Here is a 15,721-nt window from a genome sequence, read left to right as displayed (position 1 = left end):
AGCATGATCAAAAATAATTCTTGATTTTTTTACGAAATTGACCGTGCTCCAACATCCACCGCGGTACCTGGAACCGGTCCCAAATTGGCCATTTCGGTCAAAAAATGGTTCTGTAGATCATGAGAGAGCTTGATTTGGAAAACCATGTACGTTGACACCTATTTTGCCTGGTAAAAAATAACTCTGTAATATTTTCGAAATTGACCGTAATCCGGAATCCACCGCCGTACCTGGAACCGGTCCCAATGTGGTCACATTGGCCCAAAACGGTTCTGAGGGTTCATAAATGACATCATTATACTTAGAAATTAAATAAAAACAGCCGAATACGGAGCTTTGAATCTAACTCAAAAATGGTTTTACTAGTGTGCAGTGGCAGATCTAAAATTATTTTTTTTCTTTGTTGATGTTTTCGCTCCACTTCTCCCACTTGTTTCGCGCAAGGAGGACTTAGCCGTTTTTTCGGCGCGGGTTCCCAACTGAATGTGCTCTTAACATGTTAACATTAAGTTGAGAATGAAACTGCCACTGAATCCGCTTTGTAAATGCCGGCCCCGATACTCTTCAAGGGTGTTCCCCTCAGGAACTGGGAAAGATTTACTTACATCGTTTACATACATTTAAAAAGGTCTTTCGTCCTAACCAACGATATATAACATGATGATATTTGGTGCGAGCTCGTGTCATTTATTCAACTTCCAAAAATATGCGAAAACACATTTTTATACATAACTTTTGAACTAATTATCGAAACATCAAACAATTCAATAGCACCGTAAGGGATCCTAAACCAAGTCGATTGCGACTGGTTTGGTCAAAATCGGTTCAGCCAGTGCCGAGAAAACTGAGTGAGATTATTGGTCACATACCCACACACATACCCACACGCATACACACACAGTCGATATGTATACATGAAGGTAGGTTTTCGAGCTTTAAATAAAAATTTCATTTTTAGAGCAGGATTATAGCCTTACCTCAGTGAGGAAGGCAAAAATTTGAAAAAATCTAACTTAATCCACCTATGTGGTTGGCGCCTTCCTCACTTTTTACCAACATTTGGTGATATGATTGGACACAAATTCCATCTATTTCTCAATAAAAAAACACAAATGTCGCTTAAACGGTCATAACTTGAGAGTGAGCGTTGCCAGATCTTCAAACCTAACAAACGCTCGGTCGGATGATGGATCCGGACATAGTTTACATACATTTAAGTGAGATCCGGCTTCAAAAAAGTACATAAATATCACTTAAGTGGTCATAACTTGAGACAGGGTTGCCAGATCTTCAATGTTTTGGACTCATTGGAAAGGTCTTTTGATTACCTAACTAACGATGGGTCGGATGATGGATCCGGACATAGTTTACATACATTTAAGTGAGATCCGGCTTCAAAAAAGTACATAAATATCACTTAAGTGGTCATATCTCGAGACAGGGTTGCCAGATCTTCAATGTTTTGGACTCATTGGAAAGGTCTTTTGATTACCTAACCAACGATGAGTCGGATGATGGATCCGGACATAGTTTACATACATTTAAGTGAGATCCGGCTTCAAAAAAGTACATAAATATCACTTAAGTGGTCATAACTTGGGACAGGGTTGCCAGATCTTCAATGTTTTGGACTCATTGGAAAAGTCTTTTGATTACCTAACTAACGATGGGTCGGATGATAGATCCGGACATAGTTTACATACATTTAAGTGAGATCCGGCTTCAAAAAAGTACATAAATATCACTTAAGTGGTCATAACTTGAGACAGGGTTGCCAGATCTTCAATGTTTTGGACTCATTGGAAAGGTCTTTTGATTACCTAACTAACGATGGGTCGGATGATGGATCCGGACATAGTTTACATACATTTAAGTGAGATCCGGCTTCAAAAAAGTACATAAATATCACTTAAGTGGTCATATCTCGAGACAGGGTTGCCAGATCTTCAATGTTTTGGACTCATTGGAAAGGTCTTTTGATTACCTAACCAACGATGAGTCGGATGATGGATCCGGACATAGTTTACATACATTTAAGTGAGATCCGGCTTCAAAAAAGTACATAAATATCACTTAAGTGGTCATAACTTGGGACAGGGTTGCCAGATCTTCAATGTTTTGGACTCATTGGAAAAGTCTTTTGATTACCTAACTAACGATGGGTCGGATGATAGATCCGGACATAGTTTACATACATTTAAGTGAGATCCGGCTTCGAAAAAGTACATAAATATCACTTAAGTGGTCATAACTTGAGACAGGGTTGCCAGATCTTCAATTTTTCGGACTCATTGGAAAGGTCTTTTGATTACCTAACTAACGATGGGTCGGATGATGGATCCGGACATAGTTTACATACATTTAAGTGAGATCCGGCTTCAAAAAAGTACATAAATATCACTTAAGTGGTCATATCTCGAGACAGGGTTGCCAGATCTTCAATGTTTTGGACTCATTGGAAAGGTCTTTTGATTACCTAACCAACGATGAGTTGGATGATGGATCCGGACATAGTTTACATACATTTAAGTAAGATCCGGCTTCAAAAAAGTACATAAATATCACTTAAGTGGTCATAACTTGGGACAGGGTTGCCAGATCTTCAATGTTTTGGACTCATTGGAAAAGTCTTTTGATTACCTAACTAACGATGGGTCGGATGATAGATCCGGACATAGTTTACATACATTTAAGTGAGATCCGGCTTCGAAAAAGTACATAAATATCACTTAAGTGGTCATATCTCGAGACTGGGTTGCCAGATCTTCAATGTTTTGGACTCATTGGAAAGGTCTTTTGATTACCTAACCAACGATGAGTTGGATGATGGATCCGGACATAGTTTACATACATTTAAGTGAGATCCGGCTTCAAAAAAGTACATAAATATCACTTAAGTGGTCACAACTCGAGACAGGGTTGCCAGATCTTCAATGTTTTAGATTCGTTGGAAAGGTCTTTCGATTACCTAACCAACGATGGGTCGGATGATAGATCCGGACATTGTTTTCATATAGATAAGTGAGATCCGGCATCAAAATTCCAGCACCTGATTCGCAACTCTGACACTTTTTTATACGTAACTTTTGAACTACTTATCGTATCTTCAAACAATTCAATAGTGCAGTATGAGGCACCAAAATAAATCGAATGCAACATGTTTGACTCAAATCGGATCAGCCAGTGCCGAGAAAACTTGGCAAGAATTTTGAGCACCAAAGTGAATACGCACACACATACACACACACACACAGACATTTGTTCAGTTTTCGATTCTGAGTCGATAGGTATACATGAATATAGGTCTACGAGCTGTTTTTCAAAAGTTCATTTTTCGAGCAGGATTATAGCCTTACCTCAGTGAGGAAGGCAAAAGAAGTATCTTCTGAGCAATTGCACAAGATGATGAAAATTTGTTTTGAAATTATCGTAATCGCTAATGTGATAGTTTTTCTGGAAAAAATGAGGTCGAAACAATAATGTCTCTACATTTTTCGATATAAATCGAAGTTGCAATCAAGATTTTTCTGTTAACTTCTGCAAAAAGGGCACCGTTGTCGAGTTTTATTTACTTTTAGGTATTTTTTTTCGATGAAAATGTAATTTTACAACTTTTTTCAGAACCGTCATCAGGGAAGACATTGGGCTGGGGGATGAGAATGGGTTATACAAATTTCAGCATTTTTGTATGACCCAATCTTACCCCCAAATCCAATGTCACCCCTGGTAACGGTAGAGACAATATAACATCAACCCTAAAACATCTGTTTGGTAAAAGTCTGATAAATTTGCTTCAAAATGCATGTTAATTGGACTGTTGAAAGCTTATGGTACGTTCGTTTGAAGTGCCGCACTCGTCGGTGCCAGTTTTGGTTTAATCTAACGTCATTTGTCAGTGCGCGTGGAACTCGCATGAAACTGAAAAAATATCGAGTGCGGCACTAGAGTTTCAGTTCAAGATGGCGGCGAAACTCGTGCGGAACTAGCGCGAGTTTCTTCAAAGAAACACTTTGACAGCTCTGAGTGCGGCACTCAGTGTGGGACTAGCCATCAAACGAACGTATCATTAGATACAGCTTCTGAAAGATAACAAATCGTCAGTTGTGTGCTATCTTGTGACAACGACCATTTAGTACTTTTCGAGAAAATTGATTTTTAAAGTTTGATGGTAAATAATTTCAATACTATGAATGATGAAGTCAAACATTTTGAAGCAATAGGTTCGTATACTATCGCTAAACAACGCTAAACAAACGCTCCAAGTTTCAACTATTTTGGTTACACCAGTTAAAAGATACAGTAAATTATGTAAACAAAAATCTGAAAAGCACGTGTGTTTTGAAAGTAAAATTGTACTACGTGTCACAAGTGTGCACAGAATTCCCATACAAACTAAAATAAGCTCAAATCAATGGTTTAATCGACTTAATCAGTATATTTTCAAAAACAAAAGATGGAATTGCTCTTAAAAAATATGTATCAACACAAATAACAAAAATTTTCCACATTTTCCAACAACATGTATGACGTGTCACAAGTGTGCACGATCATTTTGATGATAAAATGGTCTATGTCACAAGTGTGTTTTGCGATATCCGGGAAACGGAAGTGAATTTCCAAAATCGGATTAAAGCATCTTGTAGTGTTTGTTAAGTATAACAAAACGTCATCATTAACTAATTTTCGACCAAAATGGTCGTTGTCACAAGATAGCACACAACAGACGAAATGGGAAAATGGGGTTTCTCAGATTCAATCAAATAAAGTCAAATACTGAAATTCTGGCATCACACGTCAAGCCAGGTTGAATAAATTCATTCACTGCAAACCTTCCTTTATTACGGGTGTTTTCATGAATTTTCAAGACCTGAAACGATTGAAGAAAAAACAAGAAAATCTCAAAATAATTTACATGTTAACTCAAACCGCAACAACGCGTTGGGGCAGCCAGTTTTCAACCAAATGAGCTAATATTTGGCATAACAGTCCCTACAGGCGTCCCCTGGTACAGGAATCTGAATCTGAAAACATTTTTTTTATGCCGATACACCCTAGTATCAAATATTTAAATGTACTGTTAATTTAACAATTTATAGACGAGTTAAACATTGTTCCTAAAAAACTCTATATCACCTGACCATAATTTTTAGCTTCAACAAAACGAAACTGAAATATTTCTAAAAAAACTTCCTGCCGCCGTCTGTCTGTTATCCTCGCCGGCAATAATTTATTGTCATCAACGTTGTTGCGAATTCAAAAGCAAGAAAACCGACCCGCCAGAGATGAGTGTGACTTACCCCTCAGATTGAATCAACACCGCCTAGCTGTAATTTGCATATTTTATAATTCAGTGTTAGGCACAAAAAAAGCTGCTTGGTTTTTTTTTTTTTCGTCCGATGCAAGTTGCCGGCTAGCCGACCCCAAACGGAGAGGAAACTCCCCGAAGAAACCAGTTAGGATGGCCTCTCACCGGGGGGGGGGACGACCGACAACGTGCGTAGTCGCATCTTCGTCATCGATATCGTTATTGACAGTGAACTTGCGGTGAGGTTGTTTCCCCCCTCTTCAAAGCACAACCTCTGTAGCTCAAAGTAGCGGACTTTGGAGACTCTCTGGTGAGCTTCAGAGGTTCGTCATGCGTGATGCGACAACGAGATCTGTACGCGAGGGTTCGTCGCTAATGGATTTAGCATTTAAATCATCTGTTTGCTGACATTGGTATGTCCGCGGTACGGGTGATGTGATAATTATACACTGATTCTGTTCTTTATCAGGTACACATTACGCAAAGCACACAAAACTCTCTGTTTTTGGGGGTTGTCACACTGAATTGATGATTAGTCAATATTTTCCAGTTTTTTTTTAAGATGGATTAAACCACGCGGAATAGTTTTGATAAGATCTCTATAGGCACAGTAGGGTTGACCTTTGCGCAATCAGATATTCAAATGATTCTACAAAACTTTGTCAAAACTCCTCAACTGAATCCACCAGTTCTGATGGACTTTTGACAAAGGAAAATTTCACAAACAACCGAAATCCAGCTGGGCCAAAAGCCGACTGTGAGAATCGGCAGATGTTGTTTTTGGTGGCGGCAGATAGGCACTTTTTTCAGGGGAGCCCATACTCATTCCGAATGCAAATTAGACCGGTCGAGGCAAGAAGGAATGGTTTTTAGCTAAAATAAATCTTCCCTGCCGCCGCCACCGTCTGGGGTCGCAAGATTTTGGGCAGGTTTGCAATAATTTTGCTTGTGCTGGGAAGGATTAGAATTTATTCTTCACATTATTCTTCAAAGATTTGTTCGCCTGTTTAGAAACTTTTAACGAAACCACTTGCTGAAAAATATGTTTTTTAACTTAGGCCGTTGAATTTTGTTTGTAAAATTATGTCTTTTCCCTCTGGCCAAAATCGAGGGGGAGGAGGGACAAACAATGCATTATTTATCAGTACAGTTGTTTTACAATCATTAGTTTTCAAAAAATGTAACTTTAGACAAAAAATATTTTTGACGAAAAAAAAGTTTTTGTGGTACTGTATATCGACAATCCACAAAACATCAAACTATTTTTTTTTTACTTTTTCAATCATTCTTAAAGTGATTATCAACGCTTGGTATCCCGACTTTTAACGATTTTACGAATTTCATCAGGGGGTATATCAATAATTCAATAAATCAACTTTGAAATTTTCGGTTTTCAATGAAAGTAATCGCTTTGGGACATAATTTTAGCGCAAAATTAATGAACTTGTCAAATTGGTCAAAATTTCCCCATAGTTTTAGAAGAAATTGGTAAATTACTGTAATACCTGAATTTGGTATCCGATCAACAACAAATTTAGCAGTATTTCCATATCAAAACAATACCTCAAATAGTATGATACCAAATTCTGCTTTTGAATACTTAAAACAAATCTTAAGGGGTTCAGGAATACCATAAATTCATAGAACTTTTCAGCACTGTTTTAGTGCTGCAAGTTTAAACTCCTCAACATTGTTTTTAAATGTTTCATAGAGTAGAAAAGCAGCTATTTCCATCGGACAACTATTGTATCGAGATCAAAAGGGTAATGAAATGTTCTGAGAGAAATTTCAAACACCCAATGTCATCCAAATTTAAGGTTGAAAAACTTATTTTCTTGGGTGCTGGCACGTTTCTTATACCGAACAAGCACAAACATAACAAAAACCACCAGTATATAATAATTAACAATTTTACAATGCTTGTGATTGATATAAATTTCTTTTTTTAATCAACATTATTTTAAATTAATTCCGAACTTGTTCTTCATGGACTTTTTGCTCGATTGTAACCCCGATTTGTATGGAGTTTGCAACTAGAGTTTTTTTTTTTTAACAAATTTTGAAAAGTTTTAAAACTTCGTTAGGTTGGTACAAATTGTTTATTGAAACAGAATTAAAAACATATTTTCAGATATAGAGGCATTTTCAGTGGAACAGGTTTTATATAATTATTTTTTATTGAAAAAATGGTTTTGATGACAACGAAAATTGTTAATTTTACAAAAAAAAAATCTTTTCTAAAGCATTTTAAACCTCAGACCTTTTTTGAAGAGTTAATAAACTTAGCTAAACAAACATTAAACTGTACAATTTTCGAATGCAACATTATAAAGAACCTTACTTACGGTCAATTTGACGTTATCAATTCAATTTGCTAAAGTTTAGACTGATATTTGTTAGAAACACAGTGATTAATCAAAGTCACCCTGCTTTTTAAAATAAAAATTTTCAACGAAGTTATTGCTTAAATTGTTATCAATTTTTTTTTAATTTTGAAAATATAAATCTTCAGATTTTTTTTTAAATTAATAAATTGAATCCTAACAATGTTACCCCGTTTTACGGTATTTTAGCACGCAGAGAGGCAAAAGAGCGCCGGAAGCAGCGTCCAGTGTATAGCTCTGTCGGGTTCACTCATACCTCTTTAAGTTCTTGGCGAAAAATCGACGTCACTCGGCGATTGTTGGGCCAAAAATATTTCAGTAAACACAGACACCTGTGTCGGCCATACTCTTGGACGCCAATCCTTTTTTTTTCCTTTAGAAAAACTCTTTCAATGATTATTCCCTGAGCTTTGTCATAATGAGTGTCATAGGTTTGATGCTTGTTTGGCAAAGAGTATGATTTGCTTCGATGTGGAATTAAAATCGAAGTGTTCAGTATATTGCTGAAGCTTCCATTTTTACACATGGACACCACTTCATGCTGCGAGAACCCACTTTGGCGCAGTCTCAGGGCTTAATCGATGGCCGGTAAGCTGTCATCGAGACAAGGAGGTTCTCCGATAGTGGAAATATCACATTTGTACAATGAACCGCTACATATGTTATTTTTCCCTATCTTAATGTGGGTGTCAGATTAGGATGCGGGTTTAAAAAAATTTTGTTTTTGTAGAATTTAGGATTTTAACTATAAATATCAACTTTTAATACTTTGCCATTAGTTATTTAGGGACAAAATTAGTATCAGTGAATTTAGTAATTCTATCAGAATCGGTGATTTTCATTCAAGTAGCATAAAAACCATTGTGATTTGTCAAAATTTCCGTAGAGTCTCGATCAATCAATAGTGAAATGATATCGGACTAAGTTCGTTGATCTGTTGAACTAACGTTTGTCGGATTATGATTGTATCGACCATTGTTGCGAATCGAGGATCTACTGGAATTCTGACGATCAAATGGTCGCCTCTATTTCAATTCACGACTTGTAAAATATGAACTGTTGTTCATTTTTTTGTTTTTTTTTTTTAAGAAGCCAGACAGGTTTTAAAAGAAACGTTTTAGATTTTTTTTGGCTATTAATTAAAATGTCGGGGATTTGAGATAAGAGTAGCTTTCGGATAGGTTACTTTAAATCTTGTATTCAATTCAAGCTAGGTAGTTATCCGCAAATGAATATTTGGACTTATATGAATAATTGAACATTTTGGACTTATGAATAACACACAACTGTGCATTTATTCTAGAGTCAGATTCATACAGCGTCAGTGTTTATTTGGTCGAAGTGTACTAATTCATTGGCAGATCTGATTCTAGTTGTAATGTACGACAAGACTACTGACGGACGTGACAGGACGCTTTCAATGATTATTTTCAGAATTGCAAAATATGTTGTATGGAACTAGTAAGATTTTTTCAGCACTCGTCGTATTTATCCAACTCGGCTGAGCCTCGTTGAATGTTAAAACTGAAAAATTCTTCTTTTTGAAACTTGTTGCATAAACAATAGGCCGTCCCAAAAAAATGAAAAGTTGTCAAATCTTTGGTGCTCACCCCTAGAATGATAGATTAGGATGTCAGGAACAATGTTTTCATACAACAAAAAAATCCCAAAAATGGTTTACAACTCGCGCGCGGAGCTTGAATGAAAAAAGTGCCTTTTTCGAGTATTTTTCAGAAATGCGCGTAACAATCATACTAAAGTTATTCAAATTTGGTCGCGTTGGGCTTCAAGTTATAGTTAAATGTCCCCTGAACAAATTCCTGTACAGACATGGTCCATAAAAGCTTGTGTTTGAGCATAGCAGGGCGTTTTAGGTTACGTCATATTGTGAGAAAATATCATGTTTTTTCATGAAATGTTATTAACAAATATCGTTCTTGAGCGAGCAAAATAAAAATATCCAAAATATATGCCTTCTCGTTTGTAATCATAGTAGTCCATGTGTTGAAAACGCTTATATATCAAGAATTTTGAAAATTCATCACTTTTTGTTCACTAAAATGTAAATATCTTGGCTTTGCGTGGACTTAAATTGAATGTCAAAAAAGCAAAATGATCTCCGTAAAATTTCCTATAAGCTGAATGCATTAGTTATGGCTGCAAAATTTTTTGGCTCGTTTTGGGGAGTGATTTTTGAAATTTTTTAGCTAAAAATACAAATTTTTCTCCCTAAAACGCCCTGCTACGCTCAAACACAAGCTTTTATGGGCCATGTTTGTACAAGAATTTTTTCAGGGGACATTTAACTATAACTTGAAGCCCAAGGCGACCAAATTTGAATAACTTTAGTATGATTGTTACGCGCATTTCTGAAAAATACTCGAAAAAGGCACTTTTTTCATTCAAGCTCCGCGCGCGAGTTGTAAACCATTTTTGGGAATTTTTGTTGTATGAAAACATTGTTCCTGACATCCTAATCTATCATTCTAGGGGTGAGTACCAAAGATTTGACAACTTTTCATTTTTTTGGGACGGCCTAATAAATAACTTTAAAACAATTGGCAATCCTGTCCAAAGTTTAGAATATTTTTCAATGCCAGATGTCCTCAATTTGAACGAAAGCGACTTTCCAAGCAACCCTGAAAGGTGGTCGTTGGATAGTTTTCTGAAAGATCTTCCAATAAGTAATAACGATCAATGATTAATATAGAATTTGTGACAGTGCTGCGCTTCTTCAGGAGGTGAATCAACGAACAAAGTTGTAGCAAACTTCAAGCGTCAGATCTGAGATAACCCCTAGAATCAAGAGTCTTGATACATCATTTCCAGGATATTTCGATGAGAGGCTACTATGCAAATTCAAACTAATTAAGAAACTCCCACACTAAACCGTTGCAAGCAAGTTGACGCCAAGGTGGCGGTCAATCGCAGGAAGTTTCCGACAAAAAAGAGTTCTAAACGCAAATTTCGCGCTTGAGTCTAGGAATGATGTAATGGTCAGCGGAGATGAGCATCCATTTTACGCGGGGTAGTTGCGTTCTGCATGAGAATACTTTGCGATTTTGCGCGTTGATAGCCGAGTCGTATAATGTGCGTTTTAAGTATGTAAATTTCGTTTATTGCAAGCAACCCGGAGGAGATGATGAAGAAGGAGTCTTCACATTCTATTACCGATAGTCAGCAGGGGGTAGGCAATTGATCATCGCTTCGCTGAACACGCTGTCGGGAAGCATGCCCATTAGAGGCTGGTCAGCAGAATAATTAAGGGTAAAGATTGCTTGTTTTATTAACTACCCCCATGAATAAACGCCTTGATTACGCAGGGAATGGTGCTCGTTTCTAGACTCTTACAAACTTAGGGCGCGAGGGTGACTTATCCGGCTACGATTGGTTGGAGTGGGATTTCATCAGTTTCGCACCTGCCACGTCGTCGTCGTCCGATCAAAGTGCTAATCTTGCCTGCACACGGGCGGGGGGGATCTTGGATGGCAAATAGGTGGTCAGCTGGAGAGGGAGGATGTGCCACGTGACCTTGGCTGCGTTTCTTTTATTACCATAAATATTAGTTGTGTAGCAGTAGCAGCAGCAGATCACTTAGTAGCGCGACTAATAGTTAGGGGTAAAACAGACTCATTCATGGGAGGATAAACTGCCACGCGATGACGATGGAAGCCACCGTTCAAGGTTCGAAGATCGTTGCGCAAGTAATTACCATGTTCGATGGCTATGATAAAGCATGATAGATGCCTTTACAACCATAAATTTGTGTTAATTTACTATTTAAAGCAATATTACACTATTACGCGAGCCATCAAATCCTCTAAAATTTTGCCAAAGTTCTGAAAAAAGATTTAAGAAGACGAAGATCTTAATGAACTGGGTATTAGAGTGTAACAAAAATGACTTTTTGGCGGGCATTCAAGGGTTTGTTCCGGTGGGCACACTAAGCCCAAATCCAAAATATGAGCTTGATTGGACGTAACAGGAGCTGGCGCTCTGCCCTTCAATTTTAAATGGGATTTAACCCGTAAAAACAGATTTTTTCAAAAATGTCACTTTTTGAGGCATTTTGGCCACTGAAGCGTTTATTTTCAACATCATTGGCGTGTAGGCCAGATCCTTGCGCATCTTTTGGTATATATAACATTGAAATTTGGAGCACCCTGGAGCTTAGTACAGACCTTCAAAGTTTGGCATTTTTTCGAAAAATCGGTCCCTGCAAAATCAAATGGCGTCTAGGGCGTCGCGAGGCGCGACGCATATCTTTTTTGCCGGGACCGATTTTTCGAAAAAATGCCAAACTTTGAAGGTCTGTACCGAGCTCCAGGGTGCTCCAAATTTCAATGTTATATATACCAAAAGATGCGCAAGGATCTGGCCTACACGCCAATGATGTTGAAAATAAACGCTTCAGTGGCCAAAATGCCTCAAAAAGTGTCATTTTTGAAAAAATCTGTTTTTACGGGTTAAATCCCATTTAAAATTGAAGGGCGGAGCGCCAGCTCCTGTTACGTCCAATCAAGCTTATATTTTGGATTTGGGCTTAGTATGCCCACCGGAACAAACCCTTGAATGCCCGCCAAAAAGTCATTTTTGTTACATCCTACTGGGTATTCACAACAGTCCTAAAATGAGGTTGCATGTTTCATTGAGTTATATGCTCTTCTTCAAAATATCATTCTAGGATTTTTATTGATGTGTGACACTTATCTTGTCATAAAACGTACCACACTAAAACCGTGAAATACTTTCACATAAGCAAATAAATCCCCACTCTCCTGTCTTCCTCACCAGTCCAATTCGCGCAAAGATCAAAGTTCCACGACCGTAGCGAAAACAGGTCACACGACCTGCACCATAAATGCCCATTAGTATTCCACCCAGCGCGGTACAGTTCTAGCCCGGTTGAGAATGCTAATTTCAGCAAAGACGACTAAAACCAAGCGTGGCTGCGTCCAGTTTTCCACCCAGAAACGTATCAACCGTTACGAAACGAACTGATTTAAATGTGTTATTCACCCATCTCTGGTGGTTAAATTCATTCAACTTCTCAGTGATGGCGTCACAATCAAATTATGACGTGACAAAGTTGGACCCCGCTTCACACCTTAACATTGACTAAGATTTTGGACAGTAGTATAAGTCATGGCGATGTTTATTAGTGTAAATGACGAACGCAGCGCTGTAAAAACTTACAGAAGGTCGCGGATTTCTACAGCTTCTAGCCAGCTACACAAATATTTATCATCTTATTATCATATAATGAAGACGCGTCTCGAGTTGAGCCGGGGGAAGATATGCGCGAAAACCACAACCGGATCAGATTTTGCCCCAGCAGAGCTGGTTTTCGAATGAAACCTTAAACTTTGCCTCGAAAAACCAGTTTGAGACGAAACTTTCGCGACAGATGTCTGAGATATTCTATGTGTATTCAGAATAAATTTGGTGGGAATTATGGTCTAACACGAATCATGTGTGCTGCATTTACAATTCAAATCATGTGACAACATCCACATCGTTGAGAGGATCTAATGGCGTTGATGCAATTCTTCAAATTCTTCAGATGCAAAATGACTAATTCCTGGTTTTCTTCTTTTCTCTTCAGAATCTTCTGCTACTGATAGCCACGACGCTGCTGGCAGTCTGTCGAGCTGACATTCCGTTGCTGGAACTCGGACTAGACCCGGATGCGCAGCAGTTCCAAAACGTAGTCGAAGCGAGTGAATCGGAGAATGTGTTTGCTGGATATTCCAAGGAAAAACCGATCGTGCCCTTCCCGGAAGCTTCGAACCAATGTGAAGGTGGCCCGGATGTCTGCGGATACACCTACGATAAACCAGCCTGCCCTTGGGAAGTAAAAACTGAATACATTACGAGCACTGCAACGCGGGTGCAGACCGAAACCGAAACCAAGATCCAGACGCAAACCGTAACGCAGACCATACCGACGACTGTCACCGAGACGTCAACCAGCGTTACGCGATTCTGTGGGACAACCAACACGTACCTGCCTCCGGTGGAGGAAGTCACCACCACGGTTCGCCCGAATGCTGTGACCAAAACCACAACGCTTCCACCAACTACAACCACGATCACCTCTCGAGGACCTCCGAGTACCACTGTCCGCACGATCACTCCTACCACGACCGTTGTAATCAGTCAAACTCCTTTCGTTACGAATACTCGCACGATCACCCCGACTGTTACAAGCATCTTCACCGCTAGCAGTACCTCGATCACCCGAACCATCACCCCAACCTCGACATATCTGAGCTACCTCGCGTCCGTTTCCATTACCAGGACCATAACTCCCACCTACACCGATCTTGTCTACCTTGACTCCGTTACTGTAACGCGAACAGTAACACCCACTTCAACCAACATCCAGTACCTACCATCGGTGACCGTCAACCGAACCGTAACACCAACCTCAACCAGCTTGTTCTATCTGCCGTCAGTCACAGTCAACCGAACCGTAACCCCGACCAGCACCAACATCTTCTACGAGCAGGCAGCTACCGTAAACCGAACTGTAACGCCCACCTCCACTAACGTTTTCTACGATGCTTCAGTAACCGTAAACCGCACCGTTACGCCAACGTCCACTCGACTCACCTACCTGGACTCGGTAACGATAGACAGGACGGTGACCCCCACCTCAACCCGACTGATCACCCTGGACTCGACCAACACCCAAACCCGAACGATCACCCCAACCTTCGTGGTGCAAGAAACGGCTGACACGCGAACCGTTACTAGGTAAGTTATTCACGAATTCAACGTTTCGTAACGCTGGCTAACACTCTCCCCATTTCAGGACCATCACCCCTTCGTTTGTCGTTCAAACGTCGGTCCCCACGAGCACCATCACGCGCACCCTGACGCCATCAAGTGTCCTGACCACAACGGCCGCCACCACCAACACCATAACCCGCACCGTAACGCCACAAGCCACCAGCACCACCACCATCAAAGCTCCCGTGCAAACCGTAACGGTCCGCGATAAGACCACCGTAACGGTCGTGCCCACCGTGACGTCCACTCCGACGTTGACTCAAACTGTGTGCAAACCGGCCAACACGTACCTGCCGGATGCGGACGCACCCGTAACGCGCACCCGCACCGAAACCGTTACCCAAATCCTCACCGAAACGGTCATCCAGTGTACGCCGACCAACGCGTACCTTCCGGTGCAACAAACTGCCGCCAGCTACAAACGATCGCCACAACTTCAACGAGATATTCTACCCCCAGAAGACGACAACCGAATCAATCTTCTGCTGTAATAACGAGTCCCTATAGTCCCCACGTATGAACAGGAAATACTCATCTGAAGAGACGAGTAACGATGCTCTTCACCGATCCGGGCGAAGTTTGCCGCCATTTTAACCCTTTTGATCAAGTCGTCAAAATTACCAAAAAAAACCTATATCAACCTCCCGAGCCAACTTCACCCACCTCCTCCGTTCTTTCTTCGGTTGTTCACTAGAATAATAATACTCAAAACGTCGTCGTCGTCCCACATGGTTGATACAAAGTTCAATGCTGTGTTAGCAATAGTATTTTAAAACGAAAGATAAAAACTCGAAACATGTGCGTCTTAGTGTAAATATTTAAGGGTTGCTGAAGTTTTCTGGCGAGCGTGCTGCGCGTGTGCGCTGTGAGACAGTGAATGTTGCGAGCTGTTTTAAAAAGTTGAGTTGTGAATTTCTATCCGCGAAAGGAAACCACTGCCACGTGTACCCAGTAGTAACAGTATTTGTAAAATTGCATTGAATAAATTGTAGTTTTGTTGTACATTATAAAAGTTGTTTACATATTTGATTCGACCTGTTCCTTGCATGGTATGGTTTGTATCGGTCTTAAATACCCAAACTAAAGCAGAACCCATCCGAGAACAAAATTCTCTAGGAGTCAAAAGGCACAATGAAAGTACATACGAGAAAGCATCCTGGACGAGTGCCAAACTGTCACTTTTTACAAGGGACTTAAACTTCCTATCAAACCAAGCGTTTGGTAGTAAATGTTGATA

General features: G+C 39.6%; 1 protein-coding gene across 1 annotated transcript in view; it reads left to right on the top strand.

Annotated features, from left to right (window-relative positions):
* The window catches only part of LOC120413410 (mucin-2-like), a 38,797-nt gene extending 23,301 nt beyond the window's left edge, over positions 1 to 15,496 (top strand). The window contains exons 2-3 of the mRNA XM_039574215.2: positions 13,295 to 14,448; positions 14,507 to 15,496. Coding sequence (XP_039430149.1) covers positions 13,295 to 14,448; positions 14,507 to 14,975 — 1,623 coding nt within the window. The 3' untranslated portion in view covers positions 14,976 to 15,496. The remainder of the gene's footprint in view (positions 1 to 13,294; positions 14,449 to 14,506) is intronic.
* The last annotated feature ends 225 nt before the right edge of the window (positions 15,497 to 15,721 follow it).

The sequence above is a fragment of the Culex pipiens genome, chromosome 3, assembly GCF_016801865.2.
Source record: "Culex pipiens pallens isolate TS chromosome 3, TS_CPP_V2, whole genome shotgun sequence".
NCBI lineage: Eukaryota > Metazoa > Arthropoda > Insecta > Diptera > Culicidae > Culex > Culex pipiens.
The sequence above is the reverse complement of the archived record's forward strand: the minus strand, read 5'-3'. Positions and strand labels throughout refer to the sequence as shown.